Source organism: Panulirus ornatus, chromosome 45 (genome assembly GCF_036320965.1).
Source record: "Panulirus ornatus isolate Po-2019 chromosome 45, ASM3632096v1, whole genome shotgun sequence".
Taxonomy (NCBI): domain Eukaryota; kingdom Metazoa; phylum Arthropoda; class Malacostraca; order Decapoda; family Palinuridae; genus Panulirus; species Panulirus ornatus.
This window is the reverse complement of record NC_092268.1, coordinates 11191616-11208564: the sequence shown is the minus strand read 5'-3', so window position 1 is coordinate 11208564 and position 16949 is coordinate 11191616. Positions and strand designations below refer to the sequence as shown.

The 16949-nt window shown below is 48.6% G+C and overlaps 1 protein-coding gene across 1 annotated transcript in view; it reads left to right on the top strand.

Moving 5' to 3' along the window:
- The window catches only part of LOC139762959 (dynein intermediate chain 2, ciliary-like), a 31745-nt gene that overhangs the window by 9910 nt on the left and 4886 nt on the right, over positions 1 to 16949 (top strand). The window contains exons 5-9 of the mRNA XM_071688284.1: positions 591 to 784; positions 10602 to 10684; positions 11345 to 11505; positions 11671 to 11851; positions 15104 to 15332. Coding sequence (XP_071544385.1) covers positions 591 to 784; positions 10602 to 10684; positions 11345 to 11505; positions 11671 to 11851; positions 15104 to 15332 — 848 coding nt within the window. The remainder of the gene's footprint in view (positions 1 to 590; positions 785 to 10601; positions 10685 to 11344; positions 11506 to 11670; positions 11852 to 15103; positions 15333 to 16949) is intronic.

The window sequence follows — 16949 nt, the reverse complement described above, 5'->3', positions numbered from 1 at the left end:
CCCCATGTAACACTTACGTGTCCCCCATGCAACACTTACGTGTGTCCCCATGCAACACTTACGTGTCCCCCATGCAACACTTACGTGTGTCCCCATGCAACACTTACGTGTCCCCCCATGCAACACTTACGTGTCCCCCATGCAACACTTACGTGTCCCCCCATGCAACACTTACGTGTTTCCCCCATGCAACACTTACGTGTCCCCCCATGCAACACTTACGTGTCCCCCCATGCAACACTTACGTGCCCCCCATGCAACACTTACGTGTCCCCCATGCAACTTACGTGTCCCCCATTGCAACACTTACGTGTCTCCCAATGCAACACTTACGTGTCCCCCCATGCAACACTTACGTGTCCCCCCCAATGCAATACTTACGTGTCCCCCCCATCAACAACCCCCAACCTCCCCCCATCAACCCCCCATCAACCTCCCCCCTCAACCCCCCTTCAACCCCCCCCCCCCCCATTAGGTCATTATCACTTCAACCCAGTATGTGCATACCATCCGCAACCACTGCTCCACTAATAGGACATAATCCACCTCATGTTATCCAGTTATTGACTTAACAGTCCCCTGCTTTTCAGGTATGGACTACCCGCATGCCTCGTTCCCCCCAGGTAAGGGCATTAAGCCCTGGCAATACTTCACCGTGTATCGGATACCGTTCCCAGCCCCTGCTTAGTAGGGCATCAACCACCCCTCATCCAGGTATAGACATTCTTCACCAGCCACTCTCCCAGGTATGGGACATTATCCCAGCCCCTGCCTTCTCTCCCAGGTATGGGACATTATCCCATCCCCCATGGCCACTTCTCTCCCAGGTATGGGACATTATCCATCCCAGCCCCTTCTATCCCAGGTATGGGACATTATCCCAGCCCCCTGCCACTTCTCCCAGGTATGGGACATTACATCCCAGCCCCATGGCCACTTCTCTCCCAGGTATGGGACATTATCCCATCCCAGCCCACTTCTCTCCCAGGTATGGGACATTATCCAGCCCCATGCTTCTCTCCCAGGTATGGGACATTATCCCATCCCAGCCCCTTCTCTCCCAGGTATGGACATTATCCCAGCCCCCATGCCACTTCTCTCCCAGGTATGGGACATTATCCCATGCCCAGCCCTTCTCTCCCAGGTATGGGACATTATCCCATCCCGCCTTCTCTCCCAGGTATGGGACATTATCCCATCCCAGCCCCCTTCTATCCCAGGTATGGACATTATCCCAGCCCAGCATCTCTCTCCCAGGTATGGGACATTTATCCCATCCCAGCCCCTTCTCTCCCAGGTATGGGACATTATCCCATCCCAGCCCCTTCTCTCCCAGGTATGGGACATTATCCCATCCCCAGGCCCTCTCTCCCAGGTATGGGACATTATCCCATCCCAGCCCCTCTCTCCCAGGTATGGGACATTATCCCAGCCCCCTTCTCTCCCAGGTATGGGACATTATCCCATCCCAGCCCCCTTCTCTCCCAGGTATGGGACATTATCCCATCCCAGCCCCCTTCTCTCCCAGGTATGGGACATTATCCCATCCCCCTTCTCTCCCAGGTATGGGACATTATCCCATCCCAGCCCCCTTCTATCCCAGGTATGGGACATTATCCCATCCCTGGCCACTTCTCTCCCAGGTATGGGACATTATCCCAGCCCCCATGGCCACTTCTCTCCCAGGTATGGGACATTATCCCATCCCAGCCCCCTTCTCTCCCAGGTATGGGACATTATCCCATCCCAGCCCCCTTCTCTCCCAGGTATGGGACATTATCCCAGCCCCCATGGCCACTTCTCTCCCAGGTATGGGACATTATCCCAGCCCCAGCCCCCTTCTCTCCCAGGTATGGGACATTATCCCATCCCAGCCCCCTTCTATCCCAGGTATGGGACATTATCCCAGCCCCCATGGCCACTTCTCTCCCAGGTATGGGACATTATCCCAGCCCAGCCCCCTTCTATCCCAGGTATGGGACATTATCCCATCCCAGCCCCCTTCTCTCCCAGGTATGGGACATTATCCCAGCCCCCATGGCCACTTCTCTCCCAGGTATGGGACATTATCCCAGCCCCCATGGCCACTTCTTTCCCAGGTATGGGACATTATCCCATCCCAGCCCCCATGGCCACTTCTCTCCCAGGTATGGGACATTATCCCAGCCCCATGGCCACTTCTCTCCCAGGTATGGGACATTATCCCATCCCAGCCCCCATGGCCACTTCTCTCCCAGGTATGGGACATTATCCCAGCCCAGCCCCCTTCTCTCCCAGGTATAGGACATTATCCCATCCCAGCCCCCTTCTATCCCAGGTATGGGACATTATCCCAGCCCCCATGGCCACTTCTCTCCCAGGTATGGGACATTATCCCAGCCCCCCATGGCCACTTCTCTCCCAGGTATGGGACATTATCCCAGCCCCCATGGCCACTTCTCTCCCAGGTATGGGACATTATCCCAGCCCCTCATGGCCTCTTCTCTCCCAGGTATGGGACATTATCCCATCCCAGCCCCTTTCTCTCCCAGGTATGGGACATTATCCCAGCCCCCATGGCCACTTCTCTCCCAGGTATGGGACATTATCCCAGCCCCCATGGCCCCTTCTCTCCCAGGTATGGGACATTATCCCATCCCAGCCCTCTTCTCTCCCAGGTATGGGACATTATCCCAGCCCCCATGGCCACTTCTCTCTCAGGTATGGGACATTATCCCAGCCCCCATGGCCACTTCTCTCCCAGGTATGGGACATTATCCCATCCCAGCCCCATGGCTACTTCTCTCCCAGGTATGGGACATTATCCCATCCCAGCCCCCATGGCCACTTCTCTCCCAGGTATGGGACATTATCCCAGCCCCCCATGGCCCCTTCTCTCCCAGGTATGGGACATTATCCCATCCCAGCCCCCTTCTATCCCAGGTATTGGACATTATCCCAGCCCCCATGGCCACTTCTCTCCCAGGTATGGGACATTATCCCATCCCAGCCCCCATGGCCACTTCTCTCCCAGGTATGGGACATTATCCCAGCCCCCATGGCCACTTCTTTCCCAGGTATGGGACATTATCCCATCCCAGCCCCCATGGCCACTTCTCTCCCAGGTATGGGACATTATCCCAGCCCCCATGGCCACTTCTCTCCCAGGTATGGGACATTATCCCATCCCATCCCCCCATGGCCACTTCTCTCCCAGGTATGGGACATTATCCCATCCCAGCCCCCATGGCCACTTCTCTCCCAGGTATGGGACATTATCCCAGCCCCCACGGCCACTTCTCTCCCAGGTATGGGACATTATCCCATCCCAGCCCCCATGGCCACTTCTCTCCCAGGTATGGGACATTATCCCAGCCCCCATGGCCACTTCTCTCCCAGGTATGGGACATTATCCCAGCCCCTATGGCCACTTCTGGGATACGTCCATAATGATTTCGACCAACCCTTCATCATCAAACGTACTCAACACTACTATCGTTTTCTATGTAACCATCACTATCGTTTTCTATGTAACCATCACTATCGTTTTCTATGTAACCATCACTATCGTTTTCTATGTAACCATCACTATCGTTTCCTATGTAACCATCACTACCGTTTTCTATGTAACCATCACTGTCGTTTTCTATGTAACCATCAACTTCGTTTTCTATGCAACCATCACCATCGTTTTCTATGTAACCATCACTACCGCTTTCTCTGTAACCATCACTACCGTTTTCTATGTGACCATCACTACCGTTTTCTATGTAACCTATCTTCCCTTTGATGGTCATTCGACCTGCCATGATCATATGAACAACCATTAATGCCTTGTTTCTGTCTACCAGGCAGGTCATCACCTGGGGATGTATCTAGTTATTATACTTAGTCGCTGTCTCCCACGTTAGCGAGGTAGCGCAAGGAAACAGACGAAAGAATGGCCCAACCCACCCACATACACATGTATATACATACACGTCCACACACGCACATATACATACCTATACATCTCAACGTATACATATACATACACAGATATATACATATATACACATGTACATAATTCATACTGTCTGCCTTTATTCATTCCCATCGCCACCTCGCCACACATGAAATAACAACCCCCTCCCCCCCCTCATGTGTGCGAGGTAGCGCTAGGAAAAGACAACAAAGGCCCCATTCGTTCACACTCAGTCTCTAGCTGTCATGTAATAATGCACCGAAACCACAGCTCCCTTTCCACATCAGGCCCCACACAACTTTCCATGGTTTACCCCAGACGCTTCACATGCCCTGGTTCAATCCATTGACAGCACGTCGACCCCGGTATACCACATCGTTCCAATCCATTGACAGCACGTCGACCCCGGTATGCCACATCGTTCCAATCCATTGACAGCACGTCGACCCCGGTATACCACATCGTTCCAATCCATTGACAGCACGTCGACCCCGGTATACCACATCGTTCCAATCCATTGACAGCACGTCGACCCCGGTATACCACATCGTTCCAATCCATTGACAGCACGTCGACCCCGGTATACCACACCGTTCCAATCCATTGACAGCACGTCGACCCCGGTATACCACATCGTTCCAATCCATTGACAGCACGTCGACCCCGGTATACCACATCGTTCCAATCCATTGACAGCACGTCGGCCCCGGTATACCACATCGTTCCAATCCATTGACAGCACGTCGACCCCGGTATACCACATCGTTCCAATCCATTGACAGCACGTCGACCCCGGTATACCACACCGTTCCAATCCATTGACAGCACGTCGACCCCGGTATACCACATCGTTCCAATCCATTGACAGCACGTCGACCCCGGTATACCACATCGTTCCAATCCATTGACAGCACGTCGACCCCGGTATACCACACCGTTCCAATCCATTGACAGCACGTCGACCCCGGTATACCACATCGTTCCAATCCATTGACAGCACGTCGACCCCGGTATACCACATCGTTCCAATCCATTGACAGCACGTCGGCCCCGGTATACCACATCGTTCCAATCCATTGACAGCACGTCGACCCCGGTATACCACATCGTTCCAATCCATTGACAGCACGTCGACCCCGGTATACCACATCGTTCCAATCCATTGACAGCACGTCGACCCCGGTATACCACATCGTTCCAATCCATTGACAGCACGTCGGCCCCGGTATACCACATCGTTCCAATCCATTGACAGCACGTCGACCCCGGTATACCACATCGTTCCAATCCATTGACAGCACGTCGACCCCGGTATACCACATCGTTCCAATCCATTGACAGCACGTCGACCCCGGTATACCACATCGTTCCAATCCATTGACAGCACGTCGGCCCCGGTATACCACATCGTTCCAATCCATTGACAGCACGTCGACCCCGGTATACCACATCGTTCCAATCCATTGACAGCACGTCGACCCCGGTATACCACACCGTTCCAATCCATTGACAGCACGTCGACCCCGGTATACCACACCGTTCCAATCCATTGACAGCGCGTCTCAAAACAGAACTCCGTCCCCCAGGGATAAACGTGTGACTATTGTTCACTAGTGGGAAATCCTGCCCTGCACTTTGACCATAAGCTTACTAATAAGACTCTACCCACTGAGTAATGAGACTCTCTGCCCACTTACTAATAAGACTCCTTTCCCACTTACTAATAAGACTCCATGCCCACTGACTAATAAGTCTCTACCCACTTACTAATAAGACTCCCTACCCACTTACTATTAAGTCTCTACACACTTACTAATAAGACTCCTTTCCCACTTACTAATAAGACTCCCTTCCCACTTACTAATAAGTCTCTACACACTTACTAATAAGACTCCTTTCCCACTTACTAATAAGACTCCCTTCCCACTTACTAATAAGACTCCATGCCCACTGACTAATAAGTCTCTACCCACTTACTAATAAGACTCCATGCCCACTGAATAATAAGACTCTCTACACACTTACTAATAAGTCTCTACACACTTACTAATAAGACTCCTTTCCCACTTACTAATAAGACTCCATGCCCACTGACTAATAAGTCTCTACACACTTACTAATAAGACTCCATGCCCACTGACTAATAAGTCTCTACACACTTACTAATAAGACTCCTTTCCCACTTACTAATAAGACTCCCTTCCCACTGAGGAAATAAGACTCCCTTCCCACTTACTAATAAGACTCCATGCCCACTGACTAATAAGTCTCTACCCACTTACTAATAAGACTCGCTACCCACTTACTAATAAGACTCCCTTCCCACTGAGGAAATAAGACTCCCTTCAAACTGACTAATAAGACTCCAACCCCACTGACTAATAAGACTCCATGCCCACTGACTAATAAGACTCCCTACCCACTGAGTAATAAGACTCTCTACCCACTGACTAATAAGACTCCATACCCACTTACTAATAAGACTCCCTGCCCACTTACTAATAAGACTCCCTGCCCGCTTACTAATAAGACTCCCTACGCACTGAATAATAAGACTCTCTACCCACTTACTAATAAGTCTCAACCCACTTACTAATAAGACTCGCTTCCCACTTACTAATAAGTCTCTACCCACTGAGGAAATAAGACTCGCTTCCCACTCACTCATAAGTCTCTACACACTTACTAATAAGACTCCATGCCCACTTACCAATAAGACTCCATGCCCACTTACTAATAAGACTCTCTGCCCACTGATGAAAGGTATCCTACCCAGTGGAAGGGCTACATGGTTCTAATTTGACTGCAACACTCTATTGGAATGGTTCTTTTCCATATCTTCCACTCCTGTTCTAGCTCACTGATAACCCTCTCCTCCTCACTGATAAGAATCGTTCCGCGCCCACTGAGCAAAATGCCTTGGGTCACTGATAAGCGTCTCCTAGTTTGATGATAAAACCATATCAGTCCCTGAGGCTTATAGACCAGTCACTCTCTCATGACTCCTTCTGTCCACTGATAACACCCACTGCTCACTGACTGGACCCCCCTCTTCACTGATAAGAACCCCTGTTCACTGATAAGAACCCCTGTTCACTGATAAGAACCCCTGTTCACTGATAAGAGCCGCTGTTCACTGATAAGAGCCTTTGTTCACTGATAAGAGCCTTTGTTCACTGATAAGAGCCTTTGTTCACTGATAAGAGCCCCTGTTCACTGATAAGAGCCCCTGTTCACTGATAAGAGCCCCTGTCCACTGATAAGAGCTCCTGTTCACTGATAAGAACCCCTGTTCACTGATAAGAGCCCCTGTTCACTGATAAGAACCCCTGTTCACTGATAAGAACCCCTGTTCACTGATAAGAGCCCCTGTTCACTGATAAGAGACCCTCTTTACTGATAAGAGCCCCTGTCCACTGATAAGAGCTCCTGTTCACTGATAAGAACCCCTGTTCACTGATAAGAGCCCCTGTTCACTGATAAGAACCCCTGTTCACTGATAAGAACCCCTGTTCACTGATAAGAGCCCCTGTTCACTGATAAGAGCCCCTCTTTACTGATAAGAGCCCCTGTCCACTGATAAGAGCTCCTGTTCACTGATAAGAGCCCCTGTTCACTGATAAGAGCCTTGTAGCTAATCAAGCCAATGATAAGATCTGTCCTTCACCTTTGATCACTTCCAAAGACGTTTTGTCTATTGATAAAGCCTATCTATTGATAAGACCCCTGCCCTCTGATAAGACCTTATTCTCACTAACTACACTTCTTGCCAACTGATAAGACTTAATCACTGGCAGGGTATAATGTGGACACTGATAAGACTGCTCCCATCACCACCCCATCCACCAGTAAGACCTGCTCGTTGATAAGGCCCGTCTCTTACTGATAAGACTATCAACCTACTGATAAGATGATCAACCTACTGATAAGACTATCAACCTACTGATAAGACTATCAACCTACTGAGAAGATGATCAACCTACTGATAAGACGATCAACCTACTGATAAGATGATCAACCTACTGATAAGACTATCAACCTACTGATAAGACGATCAACCTACTGATAAGACTATCAACCTACTGATAAGATGATCAACCTACTGATAAGACGATCAACCTACTGATAAGATGATCAACCTACTAAGATGATCAACCTACTGATAAGAGGATCAACCTACTGATAAGATGATCAACCTACTGATAAGATGATCAACCTACTGATAAGATGATCAACCTACTGATAAGACGATCAACCTACTGATAAGATGATCAACCTACTGATAAGATGATCAACCTACTGATAAGATGATCAACCTACTGATAAGATGATCAACCTATTGATAAGATGATCAACCTACTGATAAGATGATCAACCTACTGATAAGACGATCAACCTACTGATAAGATGATCAACCTACTGATAAGACGATCAACCTATTGATAAGATGATCAACCTACTGATAAGATGAACAACCTACTGATAAGATGATCAACCTACTGATAAGACGATCAACCTACTGATAAGATGATCAACCTACTGATAAGACGATCAACCTATTGATAAGATGATCAACCTACTGATAAGATGATCAACCTACTGATAGGATGATCAACCTACTGATAAGATGATCAACCTATTGATAAGATGATCAACCTACTGATAAGACGATCAACCTACTGATAAGATGATCAACCTACTGATAAGATGATCAACCTACTGATAAGATGATCAACCTACTGATAAGACGATCAACCTACTGATAAGATGATCAACCTACTGATAAGACGATCAACCTACTGATAAGATGATCAACCTACTGATAAGACGATCAACCTACTGATAAGACTATCAACCTATTGATAAGATGATCAACCTACTGATAAGATGATCAACCTATTGATAAGATGATCAACCTACTGATAAGATGATCAACCTATTGATAAGACGATCAACCTACTGATAAGACTATCAACCTACTGATAAGATGATCAACCTACTGATAAGACTATCAACCTACTGATAAGATGATCAACCTACTGATAAGATGATCAACCTACTGATAAGACTATCAACCTATTGATAAGATGATCAACCTACTGATAAGACTATCAACCTACTGATAAGATGATCAACCTACTGATAAGATGATCAACCTACTGATAAGACTATCAACCTACTGATAAGATGATCAACCTACTGATAAGATGATCAACCTACTGATAAGACTATCAACCTACTGATAAGATGATCAACCTACTGATAAGATGATCAACCTACTGATAAGACTATCAACCTACTGATAAGATGATCAACCTACTGATAAGACTATCAACCTATTGATAAGATGATCAACCTACTGATAAGACTATCAACCTACTGATAAGATGATCAACCTACTGATAAGATGATCAACCTACTGATAAGACTATCAACCTACTGATAAGATGATCAACCTACTGATAAGATGATCAACCTATTGATAAGATGATCAACCTACTGATAAGATGATCAACCTACTGATAAGATGATCAACCTACTGATAAGATGATCAACCTACTGATAAGACTATCAACCTACTGATAAGATGATCAACCTACTGATAAGGTGATCAACCTACTGATAAGACTATCAACCTACTGATAAGATGATCAACCTACTGATAAGATGATCAACCTACTGATAAGACTATCAACCTACTGATAAGATGATCAACCTACTGATAAGATGATCAACCTACTGATAAGACTATCAACCTACTGATAAGATGATCAACCTACTGATAAGATGATCAACCTACTGATAAGACTATCAACCTATTGATAAGATGATCAACCTACTGATAAGACTATCAACCTACTGATAAGATGATCAACCTACTGATAAGATGATCAACCTACTGATAAGACTATCAACCTACTGATAAGATGATCAACCTACTGATAAGATGATCAACCTATTGATAAGATGATCAACCTACTGATAAGACGATCAACCTACTGATAAGATGATCAACCTACTGATAAGACGATCAACCTACTGATAAGACTATCAACCTATTGATAAGATGATCAACCTACTGATAAGATGATCAACCTATTGATAAGATGATCAACCTACTGATAAGATGATCAACCTATTGATAAGACGATCAACCTACTGATAAGACTATCAACCTACTGATAAGATGATCAACCTACTGATAAGACTATCAACCTACTGATAAGATGATCAACCTACTGATAAGACTATCAACCTACTGATAAGATGATCAACCTACTGATAAGACTATCAACCTACTGATAAGAGGATCAACCTACTGATAAGACGATCAACCTACTGATAAGATGATCAACCTACTGATAAGACTATCAACCTACTGATAAGATGATCAACCTACTGATAAGACTATCAACCTACTGATAAGAGGATCAACCTACTGATAAGATGATCAACCTATTGATAAGACACTCATCCCCCTCCCCCCTTTCCCCCTCCCCCCTCACCCCCCCACCTCCCCTGGCCTACGGACAAGGCTTCGTGTATATCAATTAGACCCACAGAGCCAGGTCACCTGATGACGTATTGTGTCTCCCACAGGTCAAGGTGGGGTGCTCACAGAGCCAGGTCACCTGATGACGTATTGTGTCTCCCACAGGTCAAGGTGGGGTGCCCACAGAGCCAGGTCACCTGATGACGTAGTGTCTCCCACAGGTCAAGGTGGGGTGCCCACAGAGCCAGGTCAGATGACGTAGTGTCTCCCACAGGTCAGGTGGGGTGCCCACAGAGCCAGGTCACCTGATGACGTAGTGTGTCTCCCACAGGTCAGGTGGGGTGCCCACAGAGCCAGGTCACCTGATGACGTAGCCAGGTCACCTGATGACGTATTGTGTCTCCCACAGGTCAGGTGGGTGCCCACAGAGCCAGGTCACCTGATGACGTAGTGTGTCTCCCACAGGTCAAGGTGGGGTGCCCACAGAGCCAGGTCACCTGATGACGTACTGTGTCTCCCACAGGTCAAGGTGGGGTGCCCACAGAGCCAGGTCACCTGATGACGTAGTGTGTCTCCCACAGGTCAAGGTGGGGTGCCCACAGAGCCAGGTCACCTGATGACGTAGTGTCTCCCACAGGTCAGGTGGGGTGCCCACAGAGCCAGGTCACCTGATGACGTAGTGTCTCCCACAGGTCAGGTGTGGTGCTCACAGAGCCAGGTCACCTGATGACGTAGCCAGGTCACCTGATGACGTAGTTTGTCTCCCCACAGGTCAAGGTGGGTGCCCACAGAGCCAGGTCACCTGATGACGTACTGTGTCTCCCACAGGTCAAGGTGGGGTGCCCACAGAGCCAGGTCACCTGATGACGTAGCCAGGTCACTTGATGACGTAGTGTGTCTCCCCACAGGTCAGGTGGGTGCCCACAGAGCCAGGTCACCTGATGACGTAGCCAGGTCACCTGATGACGTAGTTTGTCTCCCCACAGGTCAGGTGGGTGCCCACAGAGCCAGGTCACCTGATGACGTAGCCAGGTCACCTGATGACGTAGTGTGTCTCCCCACAGGTCAGGTGAGTGCCCACAGAGCCAGGTCACCTGATGACGTAGTGTGTCTCCCACAGGTCAAGGTGGGGTGCCCACAGAGCCAGGTCACCTGATGACGTAGTGTGTCTCCCCACAGGTCAGGTGGGTGCCCACAGAGCCAGGTCACCTGATGACGTAGTGTCTCCCCACAGGTCAGGTGGGTGCCCACAGAGCCAGGTCAGAACCTCAGCTTCTACTCCGTGGCTGAGGATGGTCGGGTCTCTGAGTGGATGGTCAGGTCATCAACACTGGAAGCCAGGGACATCCTGGAATTCCAGGCCGGACACAAGCAGTCCAGGACTGCAAAGACCACCGCCGAACCACCTCTAGAAGGTGAGTCCACACCTGTGCAAGGACCACCTGCGGACCACGTGAAGACCACCATACTGTGGACGTGAAGACCACCACACTGTGTACATGAAGACCACCACACTGTATACGTGAAGACCACCACACTGTGTACATGAAGACCACCACACTGTGTACGTGAAGACCACCACACTGTGAACATGAAGACCTCCACACTGTGTACATGAAGACCACCACACTGTGTACATGAAGACCACCACACTGTATACGTGAAGACCACCACACTGTGTACATGAAGACCACCACACTGTGTACGTGAAGACCACCACACTGTGTACGTGTAGACCACCACACTGTGTACATGAAGACCACCACACTGTGTACGTGAAGACCACCACACTGTGTACATGAAGACCACCGCACTGTGTACATGAAGACCACCACACTGTGTATATGAAGACCACCACACTGTGTACCTGAAGACCACCACACTGTGTACGTGCAGACCACCACACTGTGTACGTGAAGACCACCACACTGTGTACGTGAAGACCACCACACTGTGTACATGAAGACCACCACACTGTGTATATGAAGACCACCACACTGTGTACGTGAAGACCACCACACTGTGTACATGAAGACCACCACACTGTGTACGTGAAGACCACCACACTGTGTACGTGAAGACCACCACACTGTGTACATGAAGACCACCACACTGTGTACATGAAGACCACCCCACTGTGTACATTGAGACCACCACTCTGTGTACATGAAGACCACCACACTGTGTACGTGAAGACCACCACACTGTGTACGTGAAGACCACCACACTGTGTACATGAAGACCACCACACTGTGTACATGTAGACCTCCACATTGTGTACATGAAGACCACCACACTGTGTACATGAAGACCACTACACTGTGTACGTGAAGACCACCACACTATGTACGTGAAGACCACCACACCGTGAACGTGAAGACCACCACACTGTGTACATGAAGACCACCACACTATGTACATGAAGACCACCACACTGTGTACATTAAGACCACCACACTGTGTACGTGAAGACCACCACACTGTGTACCTGAAGACCACCACACTGTGTACGTGAAGACCACCACACCGTGAACGTGAAGACCACCACACTGTGTACATGAAGACCACCACACTGTGAACATGAAGACCTCCACACTGTGTACATGAAGACCACCACACTGCGTACATGAAGACCACCACACTGTGTAAATGAAGACCATCACACAGTGTACATTAAGACCACTACACTGTGTACATGAAGACCACCACACTGTGTACATGAAGACCACCACACTGTGTACATGAAGACCACCACACTGTGTAAATGAAGACCACCACACTGTGTACATGAAGACCACCACACTGTGTAAATGAAGACCATCACACAGTGTACATTAAGACCACTACACTGTGTACATGAAGACCACCACACTGTGTAAATGAAGACCATCACACAGTGTACATTAAGACCACTACACTGTGTACATGAAGACCACCACACTGTGTACATGAAGACCACCACACTGTGTACATGAAGACCACCACACTGTGTACATGTAGACCTCCACACTGACAGAGTTCAGTTATCATCATTTCAATCTATGTTCCTTAAGGCATTACGTATTTGCAGTCCAGAGTTTATTGATGATGAGTTTGAGAAGATATATTCTATTGCATCTAAGTTAAAGTACCCTAGATCTTTCATTGATAAATCCCTTAAGTTAGCAAAAAAATCATTTTATAGAGTTGAGTCCAAACCTCCCATTGACACCAAGAATCTTTTAGTTCTCCCTTTTAATAATAATTTCACTTTACTTCCCATGTTGCTTAAATCCTTTAATGTAAATGTTGTCTTTAACAACGATAATACTATAAAGAATATCGAATTTACCAGAAAATTCTCCTGGATGCATCTATAAAGTGCCATGTAGAAGTTGTGATAAGTTTTATGTTGGGCAGACTGGTGAGGATCTTTCTGTTAGACTTAAGCAACATAAATATAGTATAAGAACGGGACAAGAATCAAATGCCTTGTTTAATCATGTTAAAAACTATGATCATTGTATTGACTGGAGTAACGTCATCTCAGTTATTAACTCTAACTCTATTACCAAGAGAAATATCATTGAATCTTCTATTATCAAATACACAAAGAATTATAATCTTAATATTAGTGATGATCTGTACAATTAGATAACTTTATTATTGATAACATTTGTAAACAATTCCCCTTCTTGTCCACATAATAAGTTTATGAACGCTCATTGTCTGTCTTGGACAATCACATGTTTACCAAATGGCGTCCTAGTTTCGTCACTTCGTTGTATATCAAGTGACTGTTATATTTCTCTCTTGTGTCTCCCCTGATGATGTGATTATGACACGAAAGTGCACTTGGGAACTTTTCGTATTTCATTTTCCCCGTGGACTCATAGGAATATACTTGATCACGCGCAAAATTGTAATTCTTTCCAATATATATATATATATATATATATATATATATATATGTATATATATATATATATATATATATATATATATATATATATATATATATATTTTCTTCTTTCTTTCAAACTATTCGCCATTTCCCGCATTAGCAAGGTAGCGTTAAGAACACAGGACTGGGCCTTTGAGGGAATACCCTCACCTGGCCCAATTCTCTGTTCCTTCTTTTGGAAAATTGAAAAAAAAAAAAAAAACGAGAGGGGAGGATTTCCAGCCCCCCGCTCCCTCCCCTTTTAGTCGCCTTCTACGACACGCAGGGAATACGTGGGAAGTATTCTTAATCCCCTATCCCCAGGGATATATATATATATATATATATATATATATATATATATATATATATATATATATATATATATATATATATCTATTCCTATGAGTCCACGTGGAAAATGAAACACGATTATTTCCCAAGTGCACTTTCGTGTAATAATCACACCATCAGGGGAGACAAGATATATATATATATATATATATATATATATATATATATATATATATATATATATATATATATATATATATATGTGTGTGTGTGTGTGTGTGTGTGTGTGTGTGTAACGTTGAAGGGGGCCTCTCTGTTGATAGACATGTTAAGTTAGTTATTACATTACTAAGATAGACTGATAGACAGATAGACTGATAGACAGTGTGGTCTTCATAACGAAGTCTATCTCATTCATAACGAAGACCTTCCCCCCCCCCCTCCCCCCCAGGCACCGCCACGTGCATGGCCCTCAAACCCGACGACAGGGGCGTGGTGCTGGTGGGCGTGGACACGGGCGTGGTGCTGGAGATGACCTTATCCTCCACCAGCCAGGGCGTGGTCCGTTACGCCGCCCACAGCGCCTCCGTCAGGGATGTGGTCTGGAATGGTCATCACAACAGAATCTTCGCTACCTGTTCCGTCGACTGGATGATGAAGATCTGGCTCCAACACCAGAGGTGAGGGGGCTGACCTGGCTCCAGGGTGAGGGAGGGGTATTGACCTGGCTCCAGGGTGAAGGGGGGTCTGGAATGGTCATCACAACAATCTTCGCTACCTGTTCCGTCGACTGGATGATGAAGATCTGCTCCAACACCAAGGTGAGGGGGCTGACCTGGCTCCAGGGTGAGGGAGGGGGTTGACCTGGCTCCAGGGGAGGAGGGGGTTGACCTGGCTCCAACACCAGAGGTGAGGGGCTGACCTGGCTCCAGGGTGAGGGAGGGGAGTTGACCTGGCTCCAGGGGTGAGGGAGGGGGTTGACCTGGCTCCAGGGTGAGGGAGGGTGTGTTGACCTGGCTCCAGGGGTGAAGGGGGGTCTGGAATGGTCATCACAACAGAATCTTCGCTACCTGTTCCGTCGACTGGATAAATGAAGATCTGGCTCCAACACCAGAGGTGAGGGGGGCTGACCTGGCTCCAGGGGTGAGGGAGGGTGTGTTGACCTGGCTCCAGGGGTGAGGGGGTTGATCTGGCTCCAGGGGTGAGGGAGGGGGGTTGACCTGGCTCCAGGGGTGAGGGAGGGGGGTTGACCTGGCTCCAGGGGTGAGGGAGGGGGGTTGACCTGGCTCCAGCACCAGAGATGAGGGGGGCTGACCTGGCTCCAGGGGTGAGGGAGGGTGTTGACCTGGCTCCAGGGGTGAGGGGGTTGATCTGGCTCCAGGGGTGAGGGAGGGGGTTGACCTGGCTCCAGGGGTGAGGGAAGGGGGGGTCTGGAATGGTCATCACAACAGAATCTTCGCTACCTGTTCTGTCGACTGGATGATGAAGATCTGGCTCCAACACCAGAGGTGAGGGGGCTGACCTGGCTCCAGGGGTGAGGGAGGGGGTTGACCTTGCTCCAGGGGTGAGGGGGTTGACCTGGCTCCAGCACCAGAGGTGAGGGGGCTGACCTGGCTCCAGGGGTGAGGGAGGGGAGTTGACCTGGCTCCAGCACCAGAGGTGAGGGGGTTGACCTGGCTCTAGGGGTGAGGGAGGGTGTGTTGACCTGGCTCCAGGGGGAGGGGGGTTGACCTGGCTCCAGCACCAGAGGTGAGGGGGCTGACCTGGCTCCAGGGGTGAGGGAGGGTGTGTTGACCTGGCTCCAGGGGTGAGGGGGTTGACCTGGCTCCAGGGGTGAGGGAGGGGGTTGACCTGGCTCCAGGGGTGAGGGGGGGGTCTGGAATGGTCATCACAACAGAATCTTCGCTACCTGTTCCGTCGACTGGATGATGAAGATCTGGCTCCAACACCAGAGGTGAGGGGGCTGACCTGGCTCCAGGGGTGAGGGAGGGGGTGTTGACCTGGCTCCAGGGGTGAGGGGGTTGATCTGGCTCCAGGGGTGAGGGAGGGTGTGTTGACCTGGCTCCAGGGGTGAGGGAGGGGGGTTGACCTGGCTCCAGGGGTGAGGGAGGGGGTTGACCTGGCTCCAGCACCAGAGGTGAGGGGGTTGACCTGGCTCCAGGGGTGAGGGAGGGGAGTTGACCTGGCTCCAGCACCAGAGGTGAGGGGGTTGACCTGGCTCCAGGGGTGAGGGAGGGTGTGTTGACCTGGCTCCAGGGGGAGGGGGGTTGACCTGGCTCCAGCACCAGAGGTGAGGG